Source organism: Sarcophilus harrisii, chromosome 1, assembly GCF_902635505.1.
Source record: "Sarcophilus harrisii chromosome 1, mSarHar1.11, whole genome shotgun sequence".
NCBI classification, from domain to species: domain Eukaryota; kingdom Metazoa; phylum Chordata; class Mammalia; order Dasyuromorphia; family Dasyuridae; genus Sarcophilus; species Sarcophilus harrisii.
This window is the reverse complement of record NC_045426.1, coordinates 161,334,384-161,360,502: the sequence shown is the minus strand read 5'-3', so window position 1 is coordinate 161,360,502 and position 26,119 is coordinate 161,334,384. Positions and strand designations below refer to the sequence as shown.

The 26,119-nt window shown below is 34.2% G+C and overlaps 1 protein-coding gene across 2 annotated transcripts in view; it reads right to left on the bottom strand.

Annotated features, from left to right (window-relative positions):
• HOMER1 (homer scaffold protein 1) overlaps positions 1-26,119 on the bottom strand; it is a 156,449-nt gene that overhangs the window by 19,586 nt on the left and 110,744 nt on the right. For both annotated transcript variants that reach the window (XM_031966081.1, XM_023495794.2), the window contains 2 exons: positions 7,305-7,461; positions 324-434 (listed from right to left, as the gene is read on the bottom strand). In XM_031966081.1, the coding sequence (XP_031821941.1) occupies positions 324-434; positions 7,305-7,461 (268 nt within the window). The remainder of the gene's footprint in view (positions 1-323; positions 435-7,304; positions 7,462-26,119) is intronic.

The following is a 26,119-nucleotide window of genomic DNA, read 5'->3' as shown; positions in this document are numbered from 1 at the left end:
TCTTGACTGTCTTTATTCTAATTATTTCCTTTGTTCCTATGGACACTCTTAAAGCAGATGTAATGGACAGATTTTTAGAATGTCGACAGCCTCATGATAGAATATGTTTTATATATATATATTCTATATACAGTGACAGACATAAGATCATAGAATATGACAGCAAGTTCAGTTATTTAAGTGAAAAAGAAACATTATGCTAAAGAAACCTTATTTTCCACAGCAGCACGGTTACATTTCACAGTGAGACACACTAAATAACCTGTCTGCATTCTACATGCTTCTTAATGAGATTATGTTAGTGAGTGAACATTAGCAAATACCTCCTCCTTCTTCTTCAGCGTTTCCTCCAGTTCCTGTATTGTTTGATTTAACTCAGCCTTGTGTGTATGAACTGCATTTGCTTGGCTGCTCACACACTCCAGCTCAGTCACCTAAAAAGGGAATGAGACCCCATCAAATGAAGTTATAATAAAATGAAGGTTCCTTGACATGTTAAATGCCAAACAGATGATACATTTTAAATTAGTATTTTAAAAAATAGTTCCTGATCTGCAAGAGGGAATTGTTGCTAGTGTCTCCTCTTGTAATTATCTTGTTTTTATTTTACCTACAAAAGTCTTTAGTCAAGTTTTCAGTCTTTGATAGCTTAATGACAAAAATTTACAGTGATTTAAGGTTGACACTACAAAAATTATCTCATTTGATCTTCACAACAAGCAGATGTTATTATCATTCCCATTTTGAGGATGAGGAAACTGAGGCTGATTGAGGTTATGAGACTTCCCCAAACTCACACGGCTGAGTATACTTATTTTGCATATATTTTAACATGTTTGTCATCTTCTCTTATAGAATGTAAGCTTCACAAAGAGAGAGACAGTGTCATTCATGTATCCCCAATGCCTAGCACACACTAGGTATTTAATATCTGGTGATTGAATGACCGACAGGGTCAGGATTAGAAAAAGGACAAAAGCACTCATCATTCTTTTATGAGTACTTGATTAGGAAATCAGCACAGTGACAGGTGAAGAATCACATATAAAATGTTTCTTTTAAACTCTTCTTATAAAAACAGATTTTAAAATTAGATGTGGCCATCTCCTTCCCCCTACAATTTCTGATTTTTGAATTCTGAAACTAAGAAGCCTGGCTTCTCCAAATAGTGATATTTTTCTAAGCTATTTCCAAATTTTAGGATGATCCAGAAAAAATGATGTATTTAAACTACACCTACTGTCACACTAAATTATGGTTACTTTCATTTAAGTAGTCCTTTTTAATCTTGAAATGTACCACTTAGTCAAAGAGGTATTCACTCATCACATGAGAAATACATAGGAAAAAAAACAAAAGGTCATTCACTGCCCTTGAGCACCTTACAATAAAAAAATATAAACAAAACAAATTGCACAGATAATATATAATATGCACATTAAAATATGTAGACCCTCATCACAGTGTCTTATAAAAGTCAATTTTCAATAAATCTTTATTGAAATACAAAATATAATTATGACTAAAATGAGTAAAAGAAATAGGCTCAAAAATATGTTAAAAAGATTACACAATATTTATTTAATCTATATCAGATTACTTGCTGTCTTGGGGAGGGAGAAGGTAAGGGAAGAAGGGAGAAAAATTTGGAACACAAAGTCTTACTAAAATGAATGTTGAAAACTATCTGTATGTATTTGAAAAAATAAAATACTATTGAAGGAAAAAAAAAAGAAACTTCCCACACAAAGACAAAGCAGGAAACCTATAGAATTTGTTAGTCATTTCAGTCATGTCTTATTCCTTGTGATCCCATCTGGAGTTTTGTTGGCAAAGATACTAGGATGGTTTGCCATTTCCTTCTCCATTTCGTGTGACAGGTGAGGAAACCGAGACAAACAGGATGAAGTAAGTGACTTGCCCAGGATCACACAACTACTTTTGTGCTGTTTGAGGCAGCAGTTGATTCAGAAAGATGAGTTTTGCTGACTCCAGACACTCTATACATGGCACTACCCAACTGCCCCCACAAAGCCTTGGAGTTGTCTTTTAATTGTCTTTTAAATGTTATTTTCCTTCCATCTACCATATTCAGCTTGTCTCAAATCCCATCATTCTTTTCTACCAAAATATCTCTTTTCCACTCCCGCCATCCTGGTACTAGGACCATTTCAGCTCAATACCTGAGTTTTTTGTACTAACAAAACTCTCCTAGCTGGTCTCATTTACTTTAGTTTTGATTTATGCCAATCACTTTTAGGTGGATCTTATTTTCAATATGAAAGACAATGTTGTGTGGCAAAGAAAATGCTAAGCTTGGAGTCAGGGAAAACATAGGTTCAGCTAAATCACTGGTGCTTACTCTCTGGACAAGTTATTTGACCTTAAAAAGCATCAAACAATTCCCTGGAATTTAATCTATTAAATTCTAGCCAGGCTGAAATTTGCCCTGACTGAAGAAATTCTCATATCCATAGTTCTTCCCACTGATGAAAGTGCAAATGATTATAACAAATTATATTTGCATAGCATTTACGTTATGCAAAACATTTAACACATATTCTTTTATTTGATCTCCAGAATAAATCTATCAGGTAAGTGCTGCTATTAAGCCCATTTTAATGAGAAAACTAAGGCTTGATAACATAAAGTGGCTTTTACAGAGTAACAGATTCCTCACATAGCCATATACTTGCTAAGTCACTCCACTGTGTGATAACCTTCAATGGTTCCCTTCCTTAGTTCAATTAGAAGTTAATTCTTTCTGATGCTATTCCAGAAGATTTGAGCCATTCTTTTTTGGGGGGATGGGGAGATGGAAGTGTGACATTCTTGTATTAAATTGTTAAGTAACAAGAGATAGAGAATTGTGGACACAATGCTGGGCCTGAAGTCAGGAAAACCCGAGTTCAAATTTGACTCCAGATACTCATTAGTTGTGTGACCTTGGCCAAGTTATTTAACTTTTTTTCCCTTAATCCAGTGGAGAAGGAATTGGTGAATCACTACAATATCTTTGCCAAAAAAAAACACATAGACTGTCTAGTCCATGGGGTCATGCATGAAGTCAGACATTATTGAAAAATAAAATTGAATTGTATTGAATTCCCATTGAATAGAACCTTCAATGGTTCACATATTCCTTCCATATCAAGCCTTAAACTATATTTGTTAGTATACCAGACTTTTTATTATGAAAATAGATATATGATCTCCTGAATAGAGAGTACAAAAGGGAATATCTCTGAAGAGACATAGGGAATTCTAAAAATTTCTGACTATAAAATATAAATATTCCTATTTAAAAAGAATATGAGAAAACTTCCAAAAAAATCATGTCACTACACTGGGAGCTGTCATATAAATTGATATTTTAAAAGAATGTACCCAAAATATATCAAGTGGCACAAATGAGCAAGCACCAATACAGGAATACAAAAAAAAGGGGCTCAAATATTCTGGAGCAATGTCATGAAGGCTTAACTTCTTTTTAATGGTAAAAAGAGTTTTAATGAAAAAAAATTTTAAGCTATGTGTGGAGCAAGAAGATGAAGAAAGAAAGAAAACTATTTGAAGAAGATTGTATACTAGTTAAAGAGAACAAAGACACTGAAAAACTACTCAACTCCTATTTTGCCTCTGAATTCTGCACTAAAAAGAACAGACCTTGAATGAGAGAGAGCAGAACAAATATAACGAAGAAAATGAATCTCAAGATAGGAAAAATAGAGGAAGTATAACTGTTAGTCACTTAGATGAGTTCAAGTATTAAGGACCATGTGAATTAAATTTCAGGCTATTGAATAAAAGAAGAAAAACCCCCAAACCTCACAGATGTGACTAGGGAATCAACATACTGGGAATTTTTGAGAAATCATGGAGGCTGGTACAATGTTGAAATTCTGGAAACAGGCTAATAGTATCCTGTTTTTTAAAAGGGGAAACTTTGAAATTAGAGATTGATCTTAATATCATTTGATAAAAAAAAATTCCAAAACAGGTTAACAAATAATTTATTAATTATTAGGGAAGAAAGGTAAATTACTAAAAACTAGCATTTGTTCACAATGCATCTGTCATCTTAATATCATTTCCTTTTTCTGACAGGTAGATCAAGAAGGTGTCACTACAACTCAACTTTAAAAGGACAACTGACAAAGTCTGTTAGGGTATCCTTATAAATGAAATGAACTATGAGCTGAATAATAATACATTTAAGGGGTTTCAGAGCTGACTGAAAAACTAACCATAGTTCTCATTCATACCTATCAGGTTGTCAAAGATGACAAGTGAAGAAAATGACAGTTGTTGGAAAGGCTATTAGTAGAGCTAGAAATGAGCCCAAGCATTCTGGAAAATGTTTTGGAACAATGCCCCAAAAGTCACTAAACTGTGCATATCCTTAGACTCAGTGACACCCCAACTAGCTCAGAGACAAAGGGAAAGAATTCAGATGCAAAAATTATTTATAGAACCTCTGGTCTGTTATAGTATAGAACTAGAAATAAGGTGAGGGTCTATCAGGGAATAGTTTAACAAATTATGGTCAATGAATGGAATGGAAGATTATTGCTTTGTAGGAAAGTTTTCCATCAGTTATCCAAATTCTAAGCATCCTAAAGACTAGTAATGTATGGATATGTCCACAGTAATGTATGGATATGAACTATTTAGTTGCCCCATGACTTACCGTCGTCCCTCCTCCCCTCTCATTCTCTTTCTCTGAGGCAATCAGGATGCCAAGGGTCACACAGCTACTAAGTGTCTGAGGCCAAATTTGAACTCAGGTTTTCCTAATTCCAGCGCCAGTGTTTCTATCCACCGTGTCACTTAGCTGCCTTGTCCCTCCCATGACTTCTCAAACTCTTTCATACTCCTTTCCCTGAATTTCTATAGTACTAACATGACATGGACTGAGACGTACCATGGACACAGAAGCACTTGCCATTAAATATGCTCTCTTCCAGTTCTGTGAATTTTTTTTCCCCTGAGTGCTCTCTTTTTCCTTGAGCAGATGATAGGGGATTCAGAATTGTTTTAATTAGATATTTACATTTGCCAGGACTTGTTCATTACAATTCCAAAAATAAAGACACAACTGCAGGATGGATGCCAAAGGGTTGACCCACCTTCTGAGAGAGAGAGTTAATGTACTGAAGTTGTAAAATTTTGGATACTGTAAATGTAGGAGTTTGTTTTGCTTAAATATATATTTTTATTGCAAGGGTTTTCTTTTTATTCTTTTCACTTGACCAGAAGAGGTGATAGAGAGATGGAGGTTTAGAAAATTTGTCAAAACAAAGATAAAAAGAAAAGGAAGGTCATTGAAGTACTTTTTTAATGTACAGAAGAAGCAAGACAGCTTTTAAAATTATGATTTTTGTCATAAACTTGTTTTTTCGTGTTCTACCATATATATGGATATGCTTGTCATGTATTATCTGTGTGACTCTGGGCAAGTCACTTAATCCTGTTTGCCTCAGTTTCCTCAACAATAAAGTAAGCTAAAGAAGGAAATGGCAGGTTACTCCAGTATCTTTACCAAGATAATTAATCCCAAATGGGATCATAAAGAGTTGAGCACTACTGAAAAATGACTGAATTACAAGATCAGAATTTTAAAAATTTTAAATTATTCTGTGGAGAACAATACAGAGGGTATATAAATTCTCTAGGTAACAAGAAGCTACCTGCCTCTGTCCAGCCCTTTAATTCCCTCTCTATATTTCTCAATACAGACTTGGCTCTGACATCCACAGATACCCCTTTTCTCTGTCATTCTGAACATAGAATTACCTCTGAAGATCTGCATTTGGGAGTCTTTCCTGCTATACATTCTGTCTCCAATATTCCACACCAATTTTGAATGGACTCAATCACTAAGCCACTATCCATTTTCCCTTGCTCTTATGTTTCTTTCGACTTTACTCTCTCAATAATTGTTACACACTGTCACAAACATACTAAGAGATCAGATCTAATGTCAAATTGCAATCATCAAGGTCAAAAACTTATCTGATGTTCTTTTATACACTGGGGGCTTAATAATACTAATAATGGGGGCCAATCTTCCACACAACTGCCTTCCCCCCATGATTTTGATCTTTAATATAATAGTTCATATATAATATAATAGTTCACAACTAAATCATTTAATGGCAATCACATACTGTCTTGTATTCTTTCTAAGATTATGTACATTTGTCTTGCCTTCCCAACTATATTTATGAATTCTTTGATGGTAAAGATTTCTATCCTATTAGACTTCTTCAATAGCATGCTGTATGTCTAATAGTTGATCAATATATTGAGCAAATTCAACCAATCAATAAGCATTTGTTAGTCACCTACTATGTGACAGGGACTGTACTAGCTAGGAATACAAAACCCAAACCATTCTTTGTTTAAGAGATTTATATTCTACTGGGAGCTAGCATTAAATATGTCTCTTGTGGGACAGCTAGATGGCACAGTGGATAGAGTTCAGGCCCTGAATTCAAATCCAGACTTAGACACTTAAATACTTCCTAGCTGTGTGATCCTGGACAAGTGAACTTAACTCCAATTCCTCAGCAAAAATAAATAAAATGAAAAATGTCTTCTGAACCAACAATAAACACCAAAGTTATCAAGGCTTTCTTTCCCCTCTTGTTCTCATTTCCTTTTTCTATCTCTTTTCCTCTTGATCTTTTTCCCCCTCATTGCCATGTTCTTTCTTTTTCTTTTTTGTCTTTCTTTTGCTGCTACAGTCCTATAGGACCTCTTAAATCTTACTATGGTGCTGAGATTGCCATCCTTCCCAATTTGTATAGGATTTTGTTTCTTTGCCACACTTTTCTGAAAGGCTGGTGTGCAATTTTTTTTTTTTACTTTTTTACTTTTCACTTGGGAGATTTTATTTCTGTAGCTGATTCCCAGCAGGGACTTAAGAATGGGCTATGTGGAGAGATTTCCCTGTCTGGTTCATAGGTTTATTTTGGACTTTAGTACAGAATGATCCCAAAGAACCGGGACATTATTATAACTTTTGTCAACATGCTTACCACCTTTATCATAAACTTGTCCCTTTCTTTTCCTCTTCCTCTCCCTCCCCTTCTCTTCTCTCCTACCCCACACAGGCAGGATAACACAACTAATTTGTAGAAACAATTTTCTTCAAACAATTTAGGCCATATAATCCAAGCTATATGTTTTGACACCTGCAAAATATTCCCTGGAGGCTTAGCTGTAGAATATGTGTGTTCCACTTTCCTGTGACTGTGGCAACCTACTGGTTTCACATTCTTAAGTCTATCAGAGCTTACCCGTTTGTGTAGGCGCTCGGCTTCCTCCTGATAGGCGGCAAGCTGCTGTTTCCATTGTTTGACGTTGGCAGTGGACTCCAGCAGTGCTGCCGTGAGCTTAGCATTGTTACCTTTGAGTGTGGCCAGTTCAGCTTCCCAGTGTTTGCTGATGGCTGAGCTAAAAAACATTTAGAGAGAATACCAACCATTACAATACGATAGGTTACCGTCACCCTCCAGGTGCTGCGAGTAGTACTCAGAACCAAGATGATTGAGTTTAATGAGCAATTCAAATACAAATAATTCTAGGAGCATTAAAAAAAATCATTCCACTGAAACATCTCCAGGGAAGAAAACTACTGCTTTAACAAACAAATAACCTTTAGTTCAAATTCCCAAAGTAGTCAACTCTAGGGACTATTTTATTCTTTAGTTGAATGGTTCCCTATTTCTGCAGTTACTGAGACTTACAGGAGTGTTTATGTGATTACTTTCAGGGAGTAAATATTATATCCTGAAAATCACTTAAAAACAGAGCAGAGCAGTGGATTGTATTCTTTAAAAGATAATGAAGCCTGAGATTACCGAATAAGAGTGACAATTTATTTTAAAATCTATATTTAGGTATCCAACTTAAAGTGACTATAGTATGTGCCATGTCATTTACTCTTTAGCTGCTTTGTTCCATTTTTAACACTTAGAATTTTTAAATACCAAATTTGGTCTCAAAAATTGGTTTCTAATTGTGTGTCATTGTGGAAGTAGAGACTGATTCTAATGATCCAGATTTCAGAGATAATTTCAGATTTTGTTCTCCTTCTTTGAGTTTAATGTCACACTGGTCAAGCAATATTCCTTCAAGAACAGCAACAAAGAACATTCTCTTTAACAAAGATAATTCCATTAGTTGTGGAGAACTTCCTCCTGAGAATTTGTTTCTTAATTTCACCATTAAAAAAAAGAATTAGTTCATTAAGGGAAATGAGTTTATTTTTTTTCCTTATCACTGAGAAGTCTGTTTCAATTGCTGGATTTCTGCTAACCTTTTCCTACTTAATTAGTGATGCTTCAAGACTTCCACTTGAATCATCTCCCTTAATTTTGATAAGTCATTTACACCACAGGACAGGTGTCCTGAGAGCATTCCCTTTGTAAAAAAGGAGTTCTTAATTCTTATCAGTATTTCTCCAATTGACTCCTTAGTTTTTTAAATGAAATTTTATAAATGAAAGAAACCTCAGGAGTGGATTGAAAATATTAGGGCTATGTTTTTAACACCTAATTTTTCATTTTTGAGGACACAGCCCTTTTTATTTTCCTCTTTTGAAAAAATATTTCTCAAATAATATCAAGAGAATCAAAATACAGAAAAATTATTGTTATTCCTCTTTTATTCTTACTGCTATCTACAATCAGCTTTTCTCAATTAATTAGTAAGATAATAAAGGGAGAAAAAATATAAAAGTTGGCCAACTCTTGATACTTAGTACTATTTTTAATTCAAGTGTATAGAGATGATAAACATACTTTGTGGAATTTTAACTACAGGGTCCCCAAAAGACCTAAGACTAAAAATTAATTCAGTGAAAATCAATTAATTTATTAAACACCAACTAAATGCCACCTAGTGTGCTGGGTATTTGAGGTATATTGAGAAAAGAGAGATAGTACCTACTCTCAAGAAATTTAGTTTCTACTAAAAATAATAGTAAAGTTAAAGTACATGGGAGACTGGGTAGTTCACAAGTTCAACTAATATAGTAACATAATATGCATGAAAAGTTTCAGAATATCCCAGTTTTTAAATTATTAAAAAGCAAAAATTAAAATGAATTTTAATTCAAAAGTTTAACTTATTATTATTTTGCTTTAATTACCTAACAAAGACAGAGACTATATAGCATAATGGATAGGAAACAGATCTTGGAGCCTAGAAGATCTAGATTAAAGTCCTACCTTTGACCCATCTTAGTTATGTAACCATGGCAAATCACTTAACTTTTCAGTGCTCTAGGCAACTCTCTGAGATTATATTTTATAGAGAAGGTGCCAGCATGTTTTAGTAGATGATATTTTCTTTTCTGGCAGTTACCTATTACAGTGAAATCATAGGTCTAGTCTCTAGACTAACTTAAAAATAGACTTATCAATCCATCATTTTTTAAAAATCAATTTAATCTTCTCTAAGAGATACAGAATATAGACACATAAATAAATATGACATCTTCTCATATTATTCATTCAACATAAATCTTCCCTTATCTTTGACAAATGTTAACAGAACAACCAGTTAACATCCAAATATAAAATGTTGCAAGATACTTAACAGTTAATGTTAAAAAAGAAAAAAAAAAAATACATTAGGTTAAAAGGGCTGAGTTTCTGTGTTGATTAGAATAGATTGCAGCCTAAATGTGATCACTTCAAAGATTGATGGAAGGCTTACCACCATTACTATCTCCCCAAACCCCAAACAACCTTCTCAATTTTCCTGCATCCTTGCTTATACCTGAACTTCTTTTAATGATGGGCAAAATGCATCAATTTACATGAACAAGAAGACTACAATGTAATTACTCTTACAAATTTATATTAAGAAAAATAACACCACCAGAATCTTTCCCAAGAGCAGGTTTTAATAAGGGACTGATGTAAGAAAGTTCAAAAGCATTGGGGACTTGGGGAACAAATCAGGAACAAATCAGGCAGAGTACAGAAAAGGAAGGCTACAGGCACTGAAGTAAAACTTTAATAACTTCACAATACAACCAATGGCCAGCCCTGTTTGGATAGATGAGCTCTTCAACTAATGTTGCTCCTGGGTGATAAACCACATGTAGCCCGCCTAAAATATTTTCGAAAGGGAAAAAAAAAAAAAACCTTAGTATAAAATGAGAAAATAATGTAATTATAAGTGGCAAGATTTTGTACAGGCCAGACTAGAGAAACAAAACTTTTTTGTGGCTGAAGGAGATTGATAGGGTAGAACATATATGGGGCTTTAAAAAACTAGGTAGAGAACGTTAGATCTGATCTAACATCTCAAAGTGGGGGGCCACTGAAGATTCTTGAGCTAGGGAATAATAAGACAAAAGTGATGTTTAAAAACCACAATCCAGGTCTGGTTGTGATGACTACTTAAAATTGGCCATTACTAGTGAGAACATAGAATTTTTTAACAATGGAAAGTGGAAAGCGTCGTAAGAGTCAAAGATGACTCCAAACTGTCAAGCCTGGAAGACTGAATGAAGGGTAGTGACATGAACAGAAATGGGGTAATTTATTGTTGTTAAGGAATAACTTGGATGCTAAAAGAAAATTATTATAGTCCAATGACATTTTTAACTTAGCTTTCTTATAATTAAATTTTTCCTGTGCTAATAGATAATTCCAAATTATTATTTTAAAGCTAGGCAGTAGCCTTAATACTCATTTGACTGAAACGCAGAGAAGTTAAGTGATTATGGTTATTTAGCTAATTAGTAGCAGAGATGAGCCCTAACCTAATTTTTATTTCTACTAGTATATTACTAATCAAAATAAAACAGAGCATATTCAAACACCAGATCAGGAGTTCTTAACCTTTTTTGTGTGTGTCATGGACTCTTTCTCAGAAAGAGAAATGTTTTTAAATTAAATTAAATGTTTTAAATTAAAAATGTTTTTAAATGACTGAAGGAATAAATTTTACTTAGTGGTTAATGTGGAAGGAAAAACAGATGTAATTTTTGTCCTATCCCATTCACAGACCTCTTGAAATCCATGTTTAGGACTCCTTGAAGATTCCAGGTTAAGAAAACATGTTCTGGATGAAGATGATTTTTTTTCCACATCGACTTATTCTTTTCCTTATAGAGATGAATTAATTTTAAATGGAAACTTCAATCTATTAATCAATCATGAAATACTCCAAAATGACATTTGAAACCTTATCCAACTAATTTAGTAATCCATCATACAAATTCAAGTCTCTCAAACATATACATACATATGTATATGTATAAACAAATATATATATGTATAGTCTTAAAAGTTACATATACATAAAACACCGTTTTCATTGTTTTCAACCAGGACAAGAAAAAGTAATAAATAAGAGATTTTTTTTTCATATGCTATCTCTAAGGAGTTTATTTTATAGTCAAAACAAGATCTCTTCAGGGAATATAAATTCATTCTATATACTGAATTTGTCATTAAAACAATATGATCTTGGGCTATTCCATTAACTTGGGCCTCAGTTTTCTCCTCTGAAAGATGAGGGGATTAGTAATAATAATAGCTAACACTTGTCTAGTACTTTACTATTTGCAAAGTACTTTATACATAGCATTTCATTTTAACCTCACAACAATCCTTGGAGGGTTAAGCTAACTAGTTAGCTAGCTAATTATTATCCTCCTTTTACAGATGTGGAAACAGAGGCAAGTCAAGGTTAAGTGACTTGCTTAGGATACGAGTTTTGTTGTTCAGTTGTTTCAGTCATGGCAAAGACACTGGAATGGTTTGCCATTTCCTTCTCCAGCTCATTTTACAGAAAAGGAAATAGGCAAACAGGATGAAGTGTCTTAGGCAAGATTTGAATTCAGTAAGATGAATCTTTCAGACTCCAGGCCCAGTGCTCTGTGCACTATGGTATCACCTAGCTGCTGATTAGCTGGTTAATTGCTATCCTCCTTTTATGGGATAAAATAATAGAGCCAAAGAGGTCTAAGTGATATGCTCAGAATTAAAATAGGTAACCTTAAAGTCCCCTCCATCTGAGATATTCTATGACTTTATCTCTGATTCTATATTTATGAAATCAAGTACCTGACCAGCCTCAACAACCCCTTGGAATAATGATCAGGGCTTCAATTTTTCAATTCCCACTATTCCTAATCTAGAACATTATATGCACACCAAGTAAATATTCATGCTCTCCATGAGAAGATTGGTTTTGACTACAAGATTAAAGAAAAGCAAACCCTTCGAATTTAAATCTTGTTAACTTGCTCATCCTTAGATTTTACTTTATAGCCAAGTTAATCTCCTGATTGTCTTATCCTCTGACATGGTCCTCATTTGCTTGCTTCTGCATCTTGAGCCTATCCCTCATCCCACCCATTCCCATTTCACTACATCCTTCATTTTAACTCTCAATTCCTATCTAACTCCATAATGCCTGAGTCAGCTTTCCTCTTCCCCTCAATGAACGGTCATATTCATTTATCTTTTTCTTGATCATACTGGTTTTACCCCTTCCCCCCAATTAGAATATAGGCTACTTTGCTTATAGTCTCTTCTTCAATATGCACTTCCAAATACCTTGTACAATGTTCTAAAACCCATAGACATTGTTACTTGAATGACAAAAGGATTAAAAAAAAATGTAGATGCTTATAAAATGAAGGCAAAAAATGACCTGTAATTAATAGGAATTTCATATGATAGAACACCAAGTTTTAAGTATTGATCAGGAACTACTGCAAATAACAAAATGGCAACCTTTTTTTATTCTTACATGAGGGACGCCGTACTAGACTTACTCAGTTTCTTGACTTCCATTTTAAGGCAATCACGCATGCACATTTCATAAGATAAGAAGTATTTCATCTATAAAATGCTGTAGGATCTGGGACTTGTAGAATCTACAAAAGACCGTTCAGTAAAAAGTTAGTTATTCCTGACCAAGATTTTTCATTTGGATGCATTTTTATAAATTAATAGTTGCTGGTAGGAATACTTTTTATTTGAGCGGTCTAGGTAAATAGCTCTAACGTCAATCAAAATATTTCAGACAACTGAATCTTTTTGCTACATGGCACCCATTCAACTAAAGAACAGGTTGACATATTCTACTATTTTATCTCAAATCTATAGAACTTTTAATACTAAAATTTGGAATGCAATGTAAGAATCCCAGATGGTATAGATTTAAGGCACAAGAGTGAAAAAATACTGCTATTGGCTCTTCTATATTTCAGTGTTAAAAATCTAGACATAGTAAAATAGCAGAATATTCTCTGTACCACAGTTCCACTTGAACATACTGTTAACTGTGATCAAAACTTCTAATAAAATTAATCTTTCACATATTCCTAAGACTTTGTCCCTCCCAGTAAGCATATTAAAAATAGCCCTAGAAATTTGGAATTATACTAAAAAATTCCGTGACTAAATTGTCCTTTACCCCTTGACACACAGATCCCAAGGTCTTACACGTGCTTACATACAGGAAAGTCTCATATGTAACAAAATATTAATATTGGCACTTTTTACAATAGGAAAAAAACTGGAACAAGTGAACGCTTATTGGTGTATGTATGTACATCATATGTAACAAAATATTAATATTGGCACTTTTTACAATAGGAAAAAACTGGAATAAGTGAATGCTTATTGATTAGTAAGCAGCTAAACAAATTGTGACATACAAATGTAGTATAATAGTATAATATCAATGCATCCTAAGAAATTATAAATATGAATTCAGAGAAGGATGGGAAGATTTAAATGAACTGAGATGGAGTGAAGTTGTCAGAAGCAGTAAGAAAAACAATATATAAAATGACAAGGTAAGCAGAAAGAACAAAAACAAAAACTGAAATGCTAGGAATTTAGGAAATTCAAACTTGAAATGCATTTTCCTTCCATTTTTGCATAGATATGGGATTATGGGTATAGAACACAGACTTGAATAATAGATTGATTATTTTTGTTGGATTTTTTGATTTTTTAAAAAATTATTATAAGGAATGGCTTACTTGGTACATGGGCATATTTATTCAGAAAGGAATATGTCAATAAAATTTAAAAACATGTATATATGTATATACATATATGTGTACACACATAAATAGATAATGGTATCTCTAAAGTCAGTACAATTTTAAGCTTGAAACACCTTTATGTGTTTGTATGTATAGGTATGCTTACATTTATAACTATGTAATTATATATTAGTCCTTCCAATATACCTATATGAACAGTGTTGGGAAATAGGAAATCAGATTTACCATGTTTAGACAGAATAGTTATTTGTTCTCTATGCTGTTAATTTTTGTTCATATGCAAATACACTGATTAAAGGGCTAATAATTAGCATTTCTATTATGACTCTACAGGCATTTTGGGAAGTACTTTACAAATATTATTCTATTTGATCCTTACAACAACCCTGCAACACAGATGCTAATATTTCCATATTATAGCTGAGGAAATAGGCAAACAGAGGTTAAGGGATTGCCCTGGATCACACAGCTAAGGATGTGTCTGAGGATGAATTTGAATTCAGATCTTTCTGACTCCAGGTACACCATTCTATTTAGGGCATTCCTAATACAACCTTGAGGTGTGTAATAACAATGAAAAAGGTAAACAAGTAATTGGGGAGCCTTGGGGAATAGTGATGAGAATGTTGAAGGAGGACAAAACGTGGATCCTGGATGGAAATGGAAGAGAGTCAATAAGACAATAAACATTTATTAAGTACCTACTGTATGCCAGGGCACAGATACAATGAAAGGAAAACAACAGTATCTCTCAATGGATCCTGGAATACAGTCATAGTTAGAAGGAAATGGGATTACTGAAGAAGATGCAAAGTCACTGTCATCCTACAAGTGCACTCCCAACTCCAGTTCATTTCAAACACCCATCAAGTATCAAGAATGTGTGAAACTCTGTGAGAACCAGAAATAGGCAAAGTAAAGATGCAAAGGGCTGTATGGTCTTTTTACTATGAAAACTCCAAAAATAGTTGTCTGTATTTCAATATGGCAACTTACAAGCAGCTGAAATAAATATCTTTTTGTATAACAACCACCACTTAACTTACAGATGACCCCCCCCCCATTCTCACAGTGATGAAATCACAAGTCCATTTTCTGACCCTCAAATATATAGTCTACAAGAAAGCAACAACACTGCTTCAAACATTTAAAAACTCCACAGGTTCTCAAAGGGGTGGGGGAGGGAAGGGAAAAAGAATATGAAAGTCAAAATTCTAAAAATGTTAAAAATGTGTTAGTATGCAACTGAGAAGAAAAGAAATATTAAATGTGTATATGTATGTACATATGATGAAAAAAATCCATAAAAGAGGCTAATTAGGAAATTGATAAATTTATGTGACTCTCTTAGTCTTGTTCTAGGTTATTTTGTTTTTCCTCCTAGGTTAAAATTTACATTCTTTCTCTTTAAACTGATTCTAAAATATCAAACCCCAAAGTACAGACTGTTAGTAATCCTAGATCTTTGGAAGCACAACATGACAGCTTCCTACCCTCTGGCTATGACTTGTTTCTTGAGTGATGCTGGTATCTTCTTTTATAGTATATGGTACAAAACACAATTGAGGAAAAAATACATTTTTGATCATCTGTGGGCTTTTCCTTTTTTCCCCCATTTTCTTTGCAGCTTCTTAGAATTTTTCTTTTATTCTCAAGGTATAAAAACTGTTCCTCTTAGCATATCTATCACAATTTCACTTCATAATAGATTTCAAACAAGCAGTCTTGAAGCACTCTTCCCCCCATGTGAATTCTCTGAAGTGATAATCCTTATGTTCAGAATATCTTAACTCATTCCTTTTGCAAAATCCGTTTTCTACTCTTTCATTAGCTATCTTAAGACATATTCTTTATAAGATTTTTTAAAGTGTTTCTAATTTATATGTACTAAGGAAGTTTTTTTTTTCTTTAAAACTGTTTTGTTTCTTTAAAACTAATTTGATAAGTAAGATTTCTTAAAAGTCTGGATTTTGGGGTCATTAAAAAATGTTGAGTTAAAACTGGTTTCTATTTTGTCTCTTTTACAACTCTTTTTACAACTTACAACAATCTTTTAGTTTTTTTAGAGGCTGGGGTATTTTACATTGCCACAATCTGCTCTCATGAAAGTCCCAATAGATTATTCAACTGTAGAGATACACAGTGAGTCAGAAGGAATCTGGAAATACTACCATGATCTCATATTTAAATATTGGGATCAGGACAGAAGGAACACTGGAACATCTGTTCTTAAGATTGGTTGGTATAGTTCCCTTTTAAAAATGGCCAACTGGTTTCCTGTTGGTTTCTGATGGGGAAGCAAGCTAAGGAAGTTTAAATTGTTCCAAAAATAACATTTGGAAGGTACTTTAATCAAATATGTAATTTTATAGTTCTACTTTTCCTTAAGCTCCAGGTCTCTTTGGGAGTGCTATTATTTAAAAATCATGGAGAAAAAAAAATCAAGAGAATCAAATCTAGGCACAATATATGAGGGAAAATAAGCATTCATTATTTAAAAAGTATATAACATGGAATGATAAATATATACTTTTTAAAATTAGTTATAGGGGAACAAGGATTAATTATTTACCTTTGTTTGCAGGGTCCTGTACCAATCATAGTGACCTCCTTATGGGCAGATCTTATTTACATATGGTGGCGCAAACACATGCCCTGTGCCAATGAGGTTTTAAAGGACATCTGCTCTACCCTGTGACTTGGTAGAAATAACTTAAGCACTTGTTTTCATCACAGGCTTTTGGAGTAACTACTTTGCGCAATATGTAAATACTTCTGTAGTATAAAATGAGTTTCTTTGGACTAAGTCATTCTAAGTGTAGAAATTATTTTGAATTTGAAAAAGCAGGAATATTTTTGTTATTGTCAATAAATAAATAGATTATATTTAGTCTACAGGTAGGAGTAATACTAAGGATGTGATCCAGAATTTGAAGTTTTACCTGCTGAACTTAATTAACTCAAAGTACATAAGTTTATTTGGTTAAATAAAACAACTTAAGTCTTATTTTTGTTCCTTTTCTAATACAATTGGTAAATAAGTATGACTATTCAACTGAATTATATATATATATATATATATATACACATATATAAATATATATACTGCCTTTACAAATGTTATCTGTCCTTAACTTGTGATTTTACCTATGTGGGGAACTTTCAAGTGGGAGTTTTTTCCCCTAAAAGGATAGGATGGACAAATCATCAGTACTTTAGTCATACAGAGTTGTCCAAGTCAGTAAAAGGTTAAAGGACTAGCCAAAGGTCTCAGAAAGAGTATATGTCAAAGGTAAGATTTGAATCCATGTCATTCTGGTATGAAACCCTGTCATTAATTTTTAATGATCTGAAAGAGTGAATTCATGAAATATATCATAATATATAAATGACAGTGAAGAATATGCATATAGCTTCTAAAAAAATGAAGAATACATTTATCTATGGAATTTCAAAAGCATCTAGGTGATATAGAATATCGAGCTTCTTAAACTGTAGTTCTTGACACCATATGGGGTCTTGTAACAAGTTATAACAACAACTTGCTGTGAAATTATGACAGTATCGGTAAATGGTCTGTTTACCTATTTTATATGCTGATATATCTAGGGTCATGTAAAAATTTCTTTGGCAAAAAGGGATTGAGAATAGAAAAACTTTAAGAAGCCCTGGTCTAAAGAAGTTAGGAAGACTTGAATACAAAACTCATTTCTGACATAAACTGTGAGACCCTTGACAAATCCTTTAACTTCTCCCAGACAGTCTTCTCATCTGTAAAATGGGGATGGTAATAATTATACTCACCCCCACCCCAAGTTGCTGTGAAAATTAAATGATTTAACATATGTAAAGCATTGTAAACCTTTCAGGGTTAGCTATTATATTAATGGCTATTATATCATTATAGCTTTATACTAAAGACATTAAAAAAAAAGAATTTTCTTAAATAATAAAACTGAATAAAATGACATTTTCTGACTTTTGATTTTTAAATTATTACATTTTATTTCAATCAAATTCACCCAAATTGTATGTCCTATGATTTGAGATGAAGCCAGAGTTCTTTCTTCAAGTATTTTAAACTTCAATTTATTTTGGATAGAGGTTTGGTAGTCTCTTTGGAGCAAGGCAAGGAATGTGCTCATGATAAGATTTTGTCATCAGATTTTCAAGTTGATTTTTTAACATAAGGAAAATGGAGAGAAGTGAGGGAGGGAGGAAAGGAGTAAGAGACACACAGAGAAAACACCCAGAGAGGGACAGAGACAGAAAGACAGAAAGATGGAGGAAGAGAGAGGAAGAAAGGAAAAGAGGGAAAGAAGGAAGGAAGGTGGGAGAGAGGAGGAAAGGAATGAGGGAGGGAGGAGAGAAGGAAGGAAAAAGAAAGAAGGGGAAGAAAGAGGGGAGGGAGAGAAAAAAGGGAGGGAGTGAGGGAGGAAGTAGAGGAGGGAAGAAGGAAGGAAGGAAAGAGGGGAGGAAGGGAGAGGGAAAAAGGGGAGGGAGGAAGGAAGGGGAAGATGGAGAAAGGGGAAGAAGGAGGGAAGAAAGAGGGGAGAAAGGAAGAAAGGGAGGAAGGAGGGAAGAAAGGGAGGAAGGAGGAGAAGAAAGAGGGAAGTGAGGGGAGGAAGGAGGGAAGAAAGGAGAGGAGGAAGGAAGAAAAGAAGGAAGGAAGGGAAGATAGGCAGAAGGAGGGGAAGGAGGAGAGGGAGGGAAGGATGGAAAGGAGAAAGGAAGAGAGGTCTTAAGGAAGGAGAGGAGGGAGGAAAGAAGGAAAGGAAGAAAGGAAGGAAGGAAGGAAGGAAGGAAGGAAGGAAGGAAGGAAGGAAGGAAGGAAGGAAGGAAGGAAAAGAGGGAGATAGGAAGGGAGGGAGGAGAAGAGAGGAAAGAGAAGGGAAAGAGGAGAAGTTAGGAAGGAGGGAGAAACACAAAAGCAGAGAGAAAAGAAGAAAAAGGGAGGGAGAAAGGGGAAGAGAGAACCAGAGTCAAAGTCAGAAAGACAGAGACTGAGACAGATAGTGTTTGCTAGTGCAAAGCTGGACTATGAAACAAAGTTTTTCCTGTAAACTATTAACATTCTTTTGTGCATAAAACTCCCTTTCTGGTCCAGTAAGAAACAACATCCTATCTTTGAAGTCATAAAGGGAGAACAACTGACATTCCATTGGTCCCTACCTCGTTCTAGAGGAGAGTTCTATGTGCTGAAAAGGAGAACATAGAAAACTTTCTGCCTAACAGAGGGCAATGAGATGGACTATTGTGACACAGTATTCCTCTCCCGCCCCTCTCTGCCCGCTCTTAGCCTGGAGCCATGCTCTCAAAGTGGCCCAGTGATTGAAGAATGACCCGTGGGTAGAGACAAAAGCCCATTCTCCCGATCCTTTTTTAGCTCCCCAAAAGGAATTCTCTCTGATAACCTCTGACTGGCTATTTGGGGGAGGGGGGGAGAGAAGGAGGGATAAAAGAGTAGAAATTCAGTGTTTTCTTTCTCTTTGAAATGCTCCAATCACTTTATTGATGTAATTAAATACTGTAATCCACTTCAGATTTTCAGTATGCCAAGTCAGGAAAAGGGCAGGGCAGTGAGAATTCCTGTGGCATTCTTTTAAGTGATAAAAGAGTAAGGGGCAGAAAAGGGGATCCCTTTACTCAGTGCCACACGGTCTATTTAGTCTCATAGGCAACATTCATAAAAAAAATCAGTATTTGTACTATTTTCATCTCACACAAAAACTAAAGATTGGAGAAACAAAACAACCAGGCTTTTCTGAGAGATTTATATATAACATTATATTAAGTTAAACTACTAGGGGGAAAAGACTTCCAGAAAAAGTTGTGGTTTTTTTTTTTAATATACCAAACGAAATAATTACATTTCTTTTGTGTCCCAGGTTCCTCTGAATGTATTTGCAGGCAGTGTATCAATTACCTTCAGGTTTGTTTTTTTTCTTACTGAGTATTATGTGTAATTTATTCAAAGACACAAAGGAATATTCCAACTTGTCCATCTATTAACTGAATTCAGCAGCGCCAGAGGCTAAAAGTGAAGGTATTTTCCTTCAAAATTGTGTCACTGACAGAATATTAATCCTAAAACCTCTAAATCTTTGTGGGAAATTTATCTATGATTTTGTCAATGTGGGGAATGACTTTTGGGGAAACCGTCCACTGAATAAGATGGAAAACTCTTCGTAACAATTTATAGTTTTAGGGAGGTACTTAGATACACTGACCGGTTCAATGATTTGCCTGTGGTCATATACCTAGCATGTATCAGAGGAAGAATACACATTTTACAAACTCCAACTCTGACTTCTATCATGACAATATTTTGACAAAGATATTATATTAAAACACAGAGTGGAGGGAGGTCTCTTAACAGGACCACCTGCTGTACGTTAATTAATACCACATGGAAAGGTGGACAGACAATCCCATATACTTCCCAGAGTCAGGTCTGGAATAAGTACTCAGAAAACAATTTCTATATTAGTCAAAGATTTAAGCATTTACTAATTGCTTCCCCCCACCCAAATTTGTTCATTCACTCATTTTTTTTCCATTTGACCAAATTTATTTTTAAGAAGTTGTTTACTTCAGTCCATTTTTGTGCTTCCTTTTCCAAGCTGTTGGCTTGTCCCCCCAACTTTCATAATTCTCCTGAATAACTCTCATTTCTTTTCCTCATTTTTCTTCTCTCTCTTTCAAGATCCTTTCTGAACTCTTCCAAGAGAATCTTTTGATCTGGAGGCCAGTTCATATCCCTGTTTGAGGCTTCACCTGAAGGCATTTTGCCTTTGCTATCCTCTTCTGGATGGTGGTGTGTTGTGTTCTGATCTTCCCCGTGTCCATAGTAACTTTCTACAGTCAGAACTCTTTTTGCTTTTTTGGCTTATTTGTAAAAGTTGAGCTCTGCTCCTAAGACACAGGGGAGATTGTCCCTAGTTTCTTTTGCAGGGGGAACATGGCCTCTCACTGACTGCACTGGGGCCAGTGCTACTACAGGTTTTTCCACTGTTCTGGGTGACCCAGTTAAATCCCACTTGTCATACTAGGAGGTGGGGGTGGGGCGTGCTCACAATTTGCTTTTTGTATTTGCATTGAAGATCTCACAGCTGGTCTGCTGATTCACTGGCCTGAACCAGGACAGAATAGCCAATGCTGCTGTACTTTGGCTAATAGACCTCTGCTAAATTTCCCCACTGGGTTTCCCCATGCTATACCTGTGCTGGGTTATGTTTCCCCCTACCCAATTGAAACAGAACTTTTTTAAAATCCTTCCAAGACACTTTAAACTGGGAAATTTTTACACTCTGAATGTTTGTGAATTCTGTCACTCCAAAATCTGTTCAGAGGCTTGTTCTAACATTGATTCTGAGGGAAACTGGGGAGACCTCAGGCAATGTCTACTCTCTGCAATTTTGGTTCTGCCCCCCCCCCCCCCATTCACTCCTTCTTTAGAAACTGTTCCAAAGCCTGGAAAAATGTTCTAGCCCAAGTTGTCTTATATTCTTTAGTAATATTCAAGGGAAGTATTAAAATTATTACAATTTATTTCACCCACACTCTCCCTTCCAACTTTGTATTATCCCCCCAAAATTTATGTGCTTACATTACAAGTCAGAGCATATTTACTCAATGTAATAAAAATCAAAAGATAAATTCTTAAGACCCTACCCTTACAAATGTTTTAAATCTCAATCTCATAGTCTGTGCCCCAGATCCTGTTAAGATTTGATTCTTACATACAAAAGCAAACCAACATTGTAGCATGAAATGTGATAAATCCATAGATCCTACCTATTAGAATAAGAACTCAGTATTCGACAAAAGCAATTTTTAAAAAATTGCAAAGCAGTCTGGCAGAAACTAGGAACAGGATAATATCTCACATCAAAAACCAAGATTAGCTCCAAATAGACACATACATAATTTAAGCATAAACTCATAAGCAGTAGAGAAGGGCCAGCCCTTCTCCATAACTCATAAAAGATGACATCATAAACAAATTAGAAGAGCAAAGAAGAAATTGGTTGTTATATTTATGGATAAAGGAAGTGGAAGTATTCATGAACAAACAAGGAATAGATAGGATAATTGAAGGTAAAATAGTCAATTTTGACTACATAAAATTTTAAGTTTTTACACAAAAACTGCTTATGAATTACTTGATGCTATCCTGAGTGTCAAAGATGAAAATGAGATAGAAGTTTTTTTGCTCTTTTTAATTACTGAAGCACTCTCTTCCTATCATCCTCACTCCCACCCATGCTGTTTTCATGAGGAAAAGAAAGAATGAAGTATATATTCTGAATTTTTTGTAGTCAATAAATATTTGATAAGCACCTACTGTATGCTAGGCACCAAGCCAAGTACTGGAGATACACAGAAAGACAAAAAATAATTTCTATTGTCAAAGACCTCATAAAGTCTAATGGGACTAAAGAGCAAACTAAGCAAACAGCTAAACAAACAAGCTATATCATATACAGGATAAATTGAAGCATCATATCAAAATTTCAAATAATTTCATTGCTGGGCCACCACATGTCTGGAAGAAAACATAGACTATCATCCTCAAAAGATTCAAGCATCAAGTCAATGCTTTTAGGGGAATTTTAGGCACAAATTTTGTCACTGGTAAATTCAGAGCCTGCTCTATAGAATGTGATGGCCCACAACATATGTAAGTGAAAACCATGTGAAGTGGTGTAAAAGAAATCATCAAAGACAAGTACTATAGTAAAAGAAGGTGGGCCAGCCAAACAAAGAAGAATAACTAACAGGGCAGCTTATGTGCTCTGACACCATCACCAATAATAATATTTAAATAGTTCCTTAAGATTTGCAAAATTCTTTATAAATCTTAATTTCGTTTGATCCTCACAATCACAGGCTGATGAAACTGAGACAGAAGCTAACTGATTGATGCAAAGTCACACAATTAGTAAGTTTCTAAGACAAGATTTGAACTCAGGTCTTCTTGACTCTAAATCTAATACTCTATATACTCACTGTGCTACCTAACTGACTCTCTAGGATTCTACAATACAAAGATTTAGAAAAAAGTCCTCAGTACATTAGATGGAATCGTTGTGGGAGATTCATAGACAGATAAGAAAGGACCAATTTCAATCAAATGACAAGCATTTATTAAGTGTTAACTGTGTGTCAGATACTATGCTATGCTAAGCACTGGGGAACGTAAGAGAAGCCAAAAAAAAAAAAAATCTCTCCCTTCAAGAAGCTTATAATTTAATGGGTGAGTCATACAAATTGAAAAGGCATCAATGAGTTAGAATTTGTACAATTAAAGATTCATGTCTTACATGATACTGAAAACATATAAATACTAGAAATAACAAATATTCAATATAACTTATATTATGTTGACCTAAGATAAAAAAGTTCACAAAATTTCTTTTATTTGTAGGAATTAAAATAATAGCTAGCATTTATATGTGCTTTATGTAATCTCATTTGGTTCCAACAAAAATCCTCAGGAGTACAAACTGTTATCATTTTACATAAGGAAACCATGGTCGAGAGATGTGACTTGCCCAAGATCACACAACTACTAAGTAACTGAGATAGGATTTGAATACAAGTCTTTAAAAAAAAAAAAACAGTATTTTATTTTCCTCAAATACACATAAACATAGATTTTAACATTATTTTTTTAAGACTATGTTCCAAAAATTTTTCTTCCTTCCTTTCTTAATTCTTTTCCCCCAAGACAGCAAATAATATGATATAGGTTAAATATGTGCAATCTTTTAAAACATATTTCCCTATTTGTCATGTTGTGCAAGAAAAAACAGACCAAAAGATCTGTTGAGAAAGGAAAAAAAACAAAAACAAAGGTGAAAATACTATGCTTTGATTTACATTCAATCTCCATAGTTCTTTCTCTAGATTTTTGGCATTTTCCATCCCAAATCTATTGGAATTGCCTAATGCAAGTCATCTTGACTTCAAGTTTATGGCTCTATCCATTATACTATCTAAATTCCTTTAGCAGAGGAAGTCAAAAGATTGGGTAAAAGAACTGAATCAGGAATTTGTAAATCTGAGCACGGCAAAAAACCAACACAAATAATTCAGGTTTAAGATAATCCAATTTGCCTTTAAGACATTCAACTTTTCCAAGCATGTCACACTCAGTTGTTTCCTATTTAGAAAATATGATGACTGCTGGGATTGTCTAGTCTCACTGAGAAAAAAAAAAAGGAGTTACCATCATAGGGGTATTAAGAGATTATATTACAGAAATATAAAAGATGCAGAATGGAGCATTGGGTATGAACTTTCCATTAAGGTTCAGACTTTGGTGGATTAGCTTATTTGTTTCTTTACTTATAAAAGAGAGATAAATTATAGGATAGCAAAATTTGAGTTGGCAAAGACCATAGCAGCCATTTGAGATCATCTAAGCTAATATACAAAAGGAACCCTTGCTCTGACACACCTGCCAAGTTATCATCCAACCATGATTGAGGGAGAAAGCAAGACATTTCCATTTGCCCACTACCTATTCCATTTATGGACAGCTCTAATTATTGAGAAATGTTCCTAATGAATGGATGCCCATCAGTTGGGGAATGGCTGAATAAATTGTGATATATGAATGTTAAGGAATATTATTGTTCTATAAGAAATGACCAGCAGGATGATTTTAGAAAGGCTTGGAGAGATTTACATGAACTAATGCTGAGTGAAATGAGCAGAACCAGGAGATCATTGTACATGGAAACAACAAGGTTATATAATGATCAATTCTGATGGAAGTGGCTCTTTTCAATAATGAGATGATTCAAATCCGTTCCAATTGTTCAGTGATGAAGAGAGCCATTTATACCCAGAGAGAGGACTGTGGGAACTGTCATATACATTCACAACACAGAATTTTCACTCTTTTTGTTGTTGTTTGCTTTCATTTTGTTTTGCTTCTCTTTTTTTTTCTGGTTTGATTTGATTTTTCTTGTGCAGCAAGATAATTGTATAAATATGTATGCATATATTAAATTTAACATATTTCTGCCATGTTTAACATATATTGGACTACTTGCCATCTGGGGAGGGCATGGGGGAAGAAGGGGAAAAATTGGAAGGTTTTGCAAGGGCTAATGTTGAAGAATTGGCCACACATGTTTTGAAAAATAAAAAGTTTTAATAAAGTGAAAAAAAAAAAAAAAAGAAAATTTCCTGACCAAGTCTAAATTTTCTAATTTTTGCCTAATGCTCCTGGTTCTGCCCTCTGGGGCAAAATACAGCCAATTTACTCCGTCATCATTATGACAGCCTTTTGTATAGCTGTCTCTTGTCAATTTCCTCTAGGTTAAATATCTCCAATTCCTTCAAATGAGGTATTTATAAAGATGGAGCCTATCATCCATCAAACAAATGGAAAGCTGCTACACTATGAATTAAGTGGACAATTAATTCAATTAATATAATTTATAAAAAGTCTTAAATATTGCAGTATATCTTAGAAAAGCACATGTAAAAATTTTAACAATGGGATATTTATAAACAAGTATAGAATTGAAAAGTACATTTGTTAATTTGAGAGAACACTGATAATGATTCAACTGTACAAGCAAAAAGTTACTATCAATCAAAGAGCCTTGATTCAAATGGCTTTCTGGACACATAACAAAAAGGATATGATGGGATGGGGTGAAAAAAATTTTTTTTGAATTTTTAAGAACTTTCAACACAAACTGTAAGTAGACGATCTGCTTATTAGAATTTTTAAAAATTCATTTTGGGACTTAAAAAAGTGTTTTTAGAAACAACTTTTGTGGGCTTTTCCCCTTGGGTTTTTTATTTAAGGATATTTAAGTAATTTTGAAATGACTGGACAAGTTATATAATTATTAGCACTTGAAAATTCTGAAGTTTTTTTCAGGTCCTAATAATCATATGATTTGCTTTATGGCCATGCCAAGGATGTAACATTTCACAAGAAATATTGGGCTGAAATGGCTAGAATAATGGAAAAAGAGATATATTTTAATCCTTAGAGCTGCATAAAAATTAGATAATATAAACATAAGAAGATTC